At 44.4% G+C, this 10,303-nt stretch overlaps 1 protein-coding gene across 1 annotated transcript; it reads left to right on the top strand.

Moving 5' to 3' along the window:
• The first annotated feature begins 203 nt into the window (after window positions 1-203).
• On the top strand, window positions 204-9,515 carry LOC123794940 (pepsin B-like). Its single transcript, XM_045801342.2, has 9 exons — window positions 204-259; window positions 800-956; window positions 2,078-2,195; window positions 2,720-2,838; window positions 3,515-3,714; window positions 7,204-7,326; window positions 8,035-8,182; window positions 9,039-9,137; window positions 9,363-9,515. Exons 1-9 carry the CDS (start codon window positions 204-206, stop codon window positions 9,513-9,515), a joined length of 1,173 nt encoding a protein of 390 aa, XP_045657298.1.
• Window positions 9,516-10,303: the final 788 nt, after the last annotated feature.

Raw genomic sequence — 10,303 nt, 5'->3', positions numbered from 1 at the left:
TTCTTGCCAGGAGAAAAAACAAACAGAATCCATGGATGTGTAGGGGCACAGGTTGGTACAAGGCTAAGAAACCCACGTGCCTACAGGTGAAAAGTGCAAGGAGATCAGGATATAAAAGAGAGACCCAATCTCTCTCTGTGTGTCCCAACCCTTGGGTGTACCACTGTGTCCTGGTGTGTCTAGGGGCCACTAAAATCAGCACCATGAAGATCCTGGTCTTGGTCTTGATTTGTCTACACCTCTCAGAGGGTGTGGAAAGGTATGTATGGGGATTAAACCTCACTGTGAATTTCAGCCCTAAGGGAACATCACAAGCTAGGGTAGAGCAACGGCCTTCCCCCGCAGATCTTGTGGAAAGGCAGGCAGATCCTGTCTTGGTACCATTAACTGACAACCCAGGGAACCAAGACTTAAAATGGCTGGATGGATGGTGTGCATCCATATGTGTGTGTGTATGTGTGTGTAAAAAGGTGGGTTGGTGTTTTGTTAGCCAAGAAGGAAGGATGTACAATATCTATAATACTTAGAGGAGGGACTGGAAAGAATAGATATTTATTTTGTGGAAACAATATATGTATGCAGGAAACCCCAAATATATGTTGTAGTGGATTTTCAGGCTGGAAATGCTGGAGTGACTGCAGTGGTCAGAACTTGCTAAAGTCCAGGAGGATTTCTTATAAGAGGTTCTTCTTGAGTAGAGTACTAAGGAGATTTAAAAAACTCCAGATCAGATCGTTGAAGGGATTGCTTTAATGGGGAAAGTGAAGCTCACGCCTTTTATTTGCCCTATTCTCTGCAGAATCATTCTGAAGAAAGGAAAGTCCATCCGCCAGGTGATGGAAGAGCGGGGTGTACTAGAGACATTCCTGAAGAACCACCCAAAGGTTGATCCAGCTGCCAAGTATCTTTACAATAATGATGCTGTTGCTTATGAGCCCTTCACCAACTACCTGAATGTAAGTGAAGGGGAGGTGGTGTCCACAGCTCTTGTGTAATAACCATTCTTGGATACTTACGTAGACCTCTCATCAGCTCTGACTTTTTACTAAACCTAAGTCTCGCCTTCCTATGAAAAGTATCTGGATAAATTATGAGTTGGTACCACTTAACACCATAGTATTCCCTTTCCTTCCTTCTTTCCTCTCATTACTGGCTCCCTCTCTAAATCTCCATTTATACGGTTAAGAGATTCACAGTGGCCATATTCAAGTCAACTGAGAGAGCCAAAGAAAGTCCCAGTGATGGGCTACAGGGGAAAGAAAGAAAGCACATGCAAAGCTGCCAGGCAAAATCTCCAGTGGCTCGAGATGTCATATAGCTCCCTGTTTGGAAACATACACTGGTACTCAGAGCAAGTATTTGAGTGTTCTTGAGGCTGCAGTGTCTGCTCAGGGCATCTCAACACACTGGTGTCCTATGGACTGTCCTTACTGAGATGTGACATGAGTGTCAGATCTAGAAGCCACCCTAGGAATCTCCTGTTTTGACTTCTACTTTCTATAGATGATGGAAGAAGAGGCAGCTAAGTGACAGAACTGGCCCAAATTCACTTAGAACCGAAACTGTGTCTCAGTGAAGTTCTTTTCTTCCTTTCCATGCTACCTCTCACTCTAGATTTCCTGGCACCTTAGCTATTGTGTGACCAGAGGGAGGGGAATGGTGGGGAAATATCTAACATTGGAAGAGAAAGAAAGATTGTGTGTGTGTGTGTGTGTGTGTGTGTGTGTGTGTGTGTGTGTGTGTGATGTGGGGAGAGGGGATGGACACTGGGAATGGAGAAAAAGTGATTGCTTCTCCAACTTTGCATGTTCTGGCATAGAATGATAAATCCATGGAGGTATCGCCTGATACAAAATAGAAAATGCTTTGGAAGAAGAGATTCTCACCTGGTCAAAGTCTTGCAATTAGGGACAAAAATGGGGAATATTGAGGGGATCTGGCTCCAGATGTGAAGGAGAACTTCTGGAAAAAGAAAAATATAATTTGGTCAGAATGTAGTTTCTAGTGAGTCAACTTCTTCCCCATCCTTAGGACAAGGCTTGCCTGCTTAATGAGAGTGACAAACTTTTCTTTGCAGTCCTACTACTTTGGAGAGATCAGCATTGGGACACCACCACAAAATTTCCTGGTCCTCTTTGACACAGGCTCCTCCAACCTGTGGGTGCCCTCCACCTACTGCCAGAGCCAGGCCTGCAGTGAGTATACCACCATCACTACCCCCCCGCCATGGATAGGAACAGAGGGCCAGATCACTACCCCCCCCCCCCCATGGATAGGAACAGAGGGCCAGGCAGAGTCAGGATTGAGCACAATCTCAGCATCCAAATCCAGAGTTTTTGGTGCATACCCATGATCTCATTCTCCTTAAATTCAGACCATCTGGAAATCTTGCCCTTGGTCCATATTTCACAAGTGCTACAGTTCTGGAGAGAGACAACAGAAATAGGCCAAGGCGTCCATTCTTTTCTACATTGTTCCCTTTCCTCAGCTCTCTCCTATGGGCCCCAATTCCTGGCACTTTGAGTTGAGCCATCCCTCAGGAAATGGAAGGAAGGGGCAACATCTGTTTCTGGGCTATAGATTGTCTTTAGCAGAAAGGATCTGAGGCTGAGGCCCAATCCTGGGCTTGGTCTGATGGTCTCTGGCCATCAAGAGTAAGTGTCCTCCAAGTATTTTGGAAAATGTGTTGACATTAACATTCCATTCTATCCTTGCACAGCCAATCACAACACGTTCAACCCCAGTAGTTCCTCCACCTACGTAAACAATGGGCAAACCTATACACTGTATTATGGAAGTGGCAGCCTGACTGTGCTCCTGGGATATGACACTGTGACTGTAAGTGCTATTCTCATCCTTCTGTGGGTCTGCTCTTTGGCTCCCCTTTTCTAAGCCTAAAGCTGTCAGAGAGTCCCATGATTACTAAATAGGTACAAATTCCCAGAAGCTGTTGGTTGGAAAGGACGCCAAAGTCCATCTAATTAAACCTTTCTCCCAAGACAGGAATTGCTCCCACAGCAGTCCTGACTGCAGGGAGCTTTTTACATTGTGCCTCCCCATGACTTTGTTCCCTGACCTTAATCTGCCCTCTGCAGCCACGTGGAGCACATCTGCTTCCTCCTGCACACAACTTCATTCTAGATATTTGAAGACCTTCTTTTCACTATTTTCTTTTCTTTACGTCAAGCACCCATAGTTCCTATGTCATTTGTGCATATGGATTGTTCAATATAAAACCAGCCACTGTCCTTTCACTGTCTATGGAAGTGGCAACTCTAACTCCAGAACACAACAGCCTCTGCTTCCCCAACACCCACACTCTTCTTTCCAAGACATACATGGTTGGGTGATGCTGTTGTCCCTTCATCTTCCATGCTCCACCCTATGATTGAGCTAAGCATGAAAGAAGCCAACTTCCTCTCCCAGAAAAGTGTACATTCTATTCCCTGGGCACCTAATTCTGGGAAGTCTTTGTCCACCTAAATTGTTAATCTTTTCTTTCTGCTTGTCCCAGGTTCAGAACATCGTCATCAATAACCAGGAGTTTGGTCTGAGTGAGATTGAACCCAACAACCCCTTCTACTATGCAAACTTTGATGGTATCCTGGGAATGGCCTACCCCAACCTGGCAGTGGGGAATGCTCCAACAGTCACGGAGAGCATGGTGCAGCAAGACCAGCTCACCCAGCCCATCTTCAGCTTCTACTTTTCTCGGTGAGCACCCTTGCCGTGGGTGGGTCTCAGCAAATGAGGCTGTGGGGGCTTCCAGCAAGTCAATATCAGACAAGGCCAAGGTTTTAACATATCCTGACACAACGAGTATAACCTGCTATATGCATTTCATGCATTTCTGAAAATTCATAACTACATTTTTGGGGGAATTTTATTTTAATGCCCTAGAGGAATTTTTTTTTATAATGATTTTTTATTATATTATGTTAGTCACCATACAGTACATCCCCGGTTTTCGATGCAAGGCTCGATGATTCATTAGTTGTGTACAACACCCAGTGCACCATGCAATATGTGCCCTCCTTACTACCACCCATCACCGGTCTATCCCATTCCCCCACCCCCCTCCCCTCTGTAGCCCTCAGTTTGTTTCTCATAGTCCATAGTCTCTCATGTTTCATTCCCCCTTCTGATTACCCCCCTTTCTTTATCCCTTTCTTCTCCTACCGATCATCCTAGTTCTTATGTTCCATAGATGAGAGAAATCATATGATAGTTGTCTTTCTCTGCTTGACTTATTTCACTTAGCATTATCTCCTCCAGTGCCGTCCATGTTGTAGCAAATGTTGAGAACTCATTCTTTCTGATTGCTGAGTAATATTCCATTGTATATATGGACCACAACTTCTTAATCCAGTCATCTGTTGCAGGGCATCTCGGCTCCTTCCACAATTTAGCTATTGTGGACATTGCTGCTATGAACATTGGGGTGCATATGGCCCTTCTCTTCACTACGTCTGTATCTTTGGGGTAAACACCCAGTAGTGCAATGGCTGGATCATAGGGTAGCTCAATTTTTAACTTTTTAAGGGACCTCCACACGGTTTTCCAGAGTGGCTGTACCAACTTGCATTCCCACCAACAATGTAGGAGGGATCCCCTTTCTCCACATCCTCTCCAACAATTGTTGTTTCTTGCCTTGTCTATTTTTGCCATTCTAACTGGCGTAAGGTGGTATCTCAGTGTGGTTTTGATTTGAATTTCCTTGATGGCTAATGATTTTGAACATTTTTTCATGTGTCTGTTAGCCATTTGTATGTCTTCATTGGAAAAGTGTCTGTTCATATCTTCTGCCCATTTTTTGATTTGTTTATTTGTTTCTCGTGTATTGAGTTTGAGAAGTTCTTTGTAGATCTTGGATACCAGTCCTTTATCTGTAGTGTCATTTGCAAATATCTTCTCCCATTCCGTGGGCTGCCTCTTAGTTTTTCTGACTGTTTCCTTGGATGTGCAGAAACTTTTAATCTTGATGAAGTCCCATAAATTCATTTTGTCTTTTGTTTCTCTTGCCTTTGGGGATGTATCATGAAAAAGGTTGCTTTGGCCGATGTCGTAGAGGTTGCTGCCTATGTTCTCCTCTAGAATTTTGATGGATTCCTGTCTCACATCGAGGTCTTTCATCCATTTGGAGTTTATTTTTGTGTATGGTGTGAGATAGTGGTCAAGTTTCATTCTTTTGCATGTAGCTGTCCAATTTTCCCAGCACCATTTATTGAAGAGACTGTCTTTTTCCCACCAGATGTTTTTTCCTGCTTTATCAAATATTAGGTGCCCAAAGAGCTGAGTGTCCATTTCTGGGCTCTCTATTCTGTTCCATTGGTCTATGTGTCTGTTTTTGTGCCAGTACCATGCTGTCTTTGTGATCACAGCTTTGTAGTACAGCTCGAAATCCGGCATTGTGATGCCCCCAGCTTTGTTTTTCCTTTTCAACAGTTCCTTGGAGATTCGGGGTCTTTTCTGGTTCCATACAAATTTAAGGACTATTTGTTCCAGTTCTTTGAAAAACGTTCTCGGTATTTTGATCGGGATAGCATTGAAAGTGTAGATTGCTCTGGGTAGCATGGACATTTTAACTATGTTAATTCTTCCGATCCATGAGCATGGAATATCTTTCCATCTTTTTATGTCTTCCTCAATGTCTTTTAAGAGTGATTTATAGTTTCTAGAATAAAGGTCCTTTACGTCCCTAGAGGAATTTTTTAAAAGATTTTATTTATTTATTTGAGAGAGAGAGTGAGAGACAGGCAGAGGGTATGAGCAGGGAGGAGGGGCAGAGGGAGAGGGAGAAGCAGACTCCACGCTTAGCAGGGAAGCCTGACGCAGGGCTGGATCCCAGGACCCCGGGATCATGACCTGAGCCAAAGACAGACACCCGACCAACTGAGCCACCCAGGTGCCCCTGCACTAGAAGAAGTTTTAATTTAGGCCAAAGCCATAAGATGATTCTTTCTTTAAAAATGAGCTACACGTATTGCACGGTGCACTGGGTATTATACGCAACTAATGAATCATGGAACTTTACGTCAAAAACCAGGGATGTACTGTATGGTGACTAACATAATATAATAAAAAAATATTATTATTAAAAAAGAAAAAAAAAGAACAGACTCCAAATCCAGCACTACACATCTCAGGTTTTGTAGGAGCGATTCCAGCAGATGTTGCATATATATGATGTATGAAAAGCAAGTGGCAAATAAATGTATACAGTACAACCCAATTTATGTAAAAATAAATATTAAAAAAGCTTGAGAAAAATAAAAAATAAAAATGAACTACAGTCCCTCAAGATTTAACGAGTCAATGTAGAGATTGTTGCATTCGATTTGCACAGCTGTAGAGCTTTAGAACAAGCCACATGATTACTTACTAGTACAGTAAAATCAAATTTACAATAAAGAGAATTATAATACATGATGTCTGTAATAACATATTTGGCTCTACAAAGAGTTCTTGTAGTTATTACGTCACATGACGTCTCAAAACCTTGTTATTCGCGCCATTTGTCCACTGATGAAATGCAGGCTCAAACAGGTGGTCAGTATTGAGCAAGGTCCAGTAGATGTGAAGCCACGACACAAACACAAATATCTTGGTCACAGACCCAGTACTTTTCTTACTCTAGTGGCTTTGAGCTTTCATGGCACTTTACTTACTGATTCTTTTTCCTAATCACGTGATCCTCAGGGTACCTGAGTCCAAATGTCTTTCTTCAGTGAGTGGAAGGCCCGGGGGAGGGAACAGAAGAGGCCTGAATCCCCTTAGCACTGTCTAGTTACCAACTTGAACATGACAGGAACATCCCCTTCACTGCACACAGGAGATCTCTCTGTCAGGCCCCCCATTCTAGGTACTCCCTGAGGCGTTTCTTCTTCTTCTCACTTTGTCCCCAGCAGGGCTTCCCTGGGATGGTTTTATAGTTTCTTTTCAGAGGCCTGGTTTCCAATTCCATCTCCCTTTTTATGGGCATAGTTTATATTTCCATTCCTCTGAAACTCTGGGTGTTCCTCTGAAGAGGCTCCTCTCCCTTGTGCCTTGAGCCTGGTGGAGTCTGAAGAGCAGGTCAGAGGACAAGACCCCTCATCCCTGGTTCCTCTGTGTCTCAAAGAGAGAGGGATGCTGAGAGGGGAGGAAGGGGTTGCCTGAGCAAGTGTATTGTGGGAACTCATGCTCTTCTCCCTTTCTCCCCAGCCAACCAACCTATGAGTATGGTGGGGAGCTCATCCTGGGAGGTGTGGACTCCCAATTTTATTCTGGTGAGATCATCTGGGCTCCAGTCACTCGGGAAATGTACTGGCAGATTGCCATCGATGAGTAAGTACAGAAGAAAGTTCCTATGGATTATGGACACCCCTAGGATGTTCCTCCAGTGTGACAATATTTCCTGTTCTTGCATTGGCACAAACTTCTGAAAGAATCAGCAAACCCTCAGGCTGATTGTTACTGAAGCTCAGTAGACTCTGGCATCTAGACCTAGACTGAACTTTTTGACTTGGTCACTGAACCTTGTCATGTCAGCAGGTTGGTCCTTCCTAGGCTTCTGTGAATCCATGTCTTTGTTCCTGAAAGTTTCATTATCCCAAGTAACACAATCCTTACCAAGTCTTTCATCAGGAAAAGTAATAGCTGTCATTGATGTTTTCTATGTGCCAGATACTATGCTAAATATTTTATATATATTATTATGTGTATATTCCACTACAACATTATGAGGTGATCACTATTATATTTCATTGCATAGATAAAGACATTAAGGCTCAGAGGTTCAATAACTTATCCAAAGTCAGATATTTTGCAAGTTTCAAAATTTGAGCCCAAGCATATCTGTTCCCAGAGCTCAGGACCATGAATCAGTTACTTCTAATCTCCAAGCCTTCAGGAAATCTCCATTACCTCCAATTAAAGATACACTTCTTTGGTCTTTACTCAAAACCGTACAACGGCTGGGTACTACCTATCAGCGGATGTGGCACATGTTTGTGGCAGAGGCACCTGATTCTCTTCTACTGGTGTTCCCCTCAGGTTTCTTGTCGGTAACCAGGCCACTGGCTTGTGCTCCCAGGGCTGCCAGGCCATTGTGGATACAGGAACCTACATGCTAGCTGTTCCTCAGCAGTTCATTGGCTCCTTCCTGCAGACAACCGGAGCCCAGGAGGCTCAGAATGGTGATGTGAGTAACCAGAAGCCAAGGGTTTCTCTGTACACCACACAGTCTCAGGACTGGAGGAGGGGTTTGGATGGGGCCCTAAGCCCCTGGAGGGTCAGATCAGGTGGAGACATAGCATGGTCTTTCAGGCAAAGAGGGAAGGGGGAAATACTAACCAACCGTGAGTATGGGCTGAATGGTTGTCAGGAGGGGTGGCTGTTCCATTGCAGGCCTCTGGAACACATCTCACCTTGGTTACTGTCATTTGACTGTCAACAGAGCAACAGAGCCAGGCATATTGCATTCCTCCATTCCACTTGGGTTTCTTTCTTACCTAGGAATACTCCTTTGGCTTTTACTCTGAGCAGCCTCCTGTGCCCACCCCTGTTCCCCTTATACCCACTTCTGTAGTTTGCTCCTTCTACATGCAAGAGTCTAGTTTAGTCAGACTAAATCTTGGTTCCTCGGGATGTGTGTGTGTGTGTGTGTGTGTGTGTGTGTGTGTGTGTGATGAGTACATAGATAGGTGCACACAAGTGTGGATATGTAGTGTGTGAGAACACGCGTCTACAGGGTGTGCGTCTTTTCTGTAAGTGGTACTTTCTGGCGGTAGAAATCTGTGTTCTGGAATGAGCTTAACTCCTTATGGCCATATCAGTACAACCAATATCTCAGAGCTGAGATGTGTCCAAAGAGGCCCAAGAAAGCAAAAGCATCTGGTCAGTGTTGCTCCTGGGAATCAGGCTTTGCCTTCCATGCTCTCAACCAACTTTTGCTAGAAGGTCAGGAAGAGAGCTTCACAGGGAATGGGGAACTCGGCCCCATTGTCTGGGCCCCCAGTCCTCAGGCATTCTACAGCTCTGCTTCTCCTCTCTCTCAGTATGTGGTCAACTGCAACTCCATACAGAGCATGCCCACCATCACCTTCGTCATCAGCGGGACCGCATTACCTCTGCCTCCCTCTGCCTATGTCCTCAATGTGAGTATGCACTTCAGACTCCAGGGAAATGGGATTGGATTGGTCCAAAAGCTGTTCTGTGTCCCAGCTCACATCTGAGCACCTATGGGGAGTCACCAGTGGCAGAGTTGAGGGTGAACAAGAAGCCAGAAACCCCATAGGTATCAAGGAATATAGAGTAGGAAGTTCCTATGGGGAAAAGCATCTCCATGCACCTGGTTATACCCTGATGTTCTTTGTCTGCAGACCAATGGCTACTGCACTCTTGGGATTGAGGCCACTTACCTGCCCTCCCCCACTGGGCAGCCCCTGTGGATTCTGGGAGATGTCTTCCTCAAGGAATATTACACCATCTACGACATTGGGAACAACAGAATGGGTTTTGCCCTCTCTGAGTAGACTAGCACGAGACAGCTGTCTCCACCCTCCCACCAGGATTCTGGGATTGCCCTATTGGTTCTCTGGGCTGACAGCAGCATTTTAGACTAGTCTGATTCCTCTGTGTGCTAGAATCTTACTTCCTGCAACTAATAAATCAAGAATCTCCAAATGTCATGCTGTTCCTTCTAGATGTCTTCTTTGTGTTCTGCTTGTAGTGGTTTATTCTAAATTGAAAGTTAGCAACAGTTTTTTGGGAGATCTGTAAATTGACCAATGAGTGAGAACACAGAGCAGAACACCCACAGCACAGATGTTAAGGACACAGTACCTACATGAAGTACTCTGGTGGAGGTGACCAGCCGTCCCAGCACTCTCCCTTTCAATACATTCTTCTCTCCATTCTTGCATGTTAGAGAAGAAAAAAAAAAAAAAAACAACCTTAGAGAACATTTCAAACTGGTGCTCTGAGGCCAACTCAGATTAGAAAATGATGGTTCTTCTTGAGAAGAGCAGTGCAGTTTTAATGAATTTTTTTCTGGTATTTTCTCAGACCCCTTTCCTCCCTACTCACTTCGGGTGCTCTCAGGCTGCTCACATACGCAGTTTATCTGCCTGGGCGTGAAAGCTTTGGGTTTTGAAACCCAATCTCATTTTACAGCGGAAGAAAGTGGGGTGTGGACAGGTAATCATACAGTTAGTATTAAATCAGTTCCAGATCAAGGTATTATATATTTTTTATTGTGCTACTGTATGATAAAGTCTGCTGGGTGCAAGCCATGGAAGCATGCAATTACAAATGAGACATG

Source organism: Ursus americanus, chromosome 12, assembly GCF_024610735.1.
Source record: "Ursus americanus isolate L20-20 chromosome 12, mUrsAme1.1.p, whole genome shotgun sequence".
Taxonomy (NCBI): Eukaryota; Metazoa; Chordata; class Mammalia; order Carnivora; family Ursidae; genus Ursus; species Ursus americanus.
The sequence above is the reverse complement of the archived record's forward strand: the minus strand, read 5'-3'. Positions and strand labels throughout refer to the sequence as shown.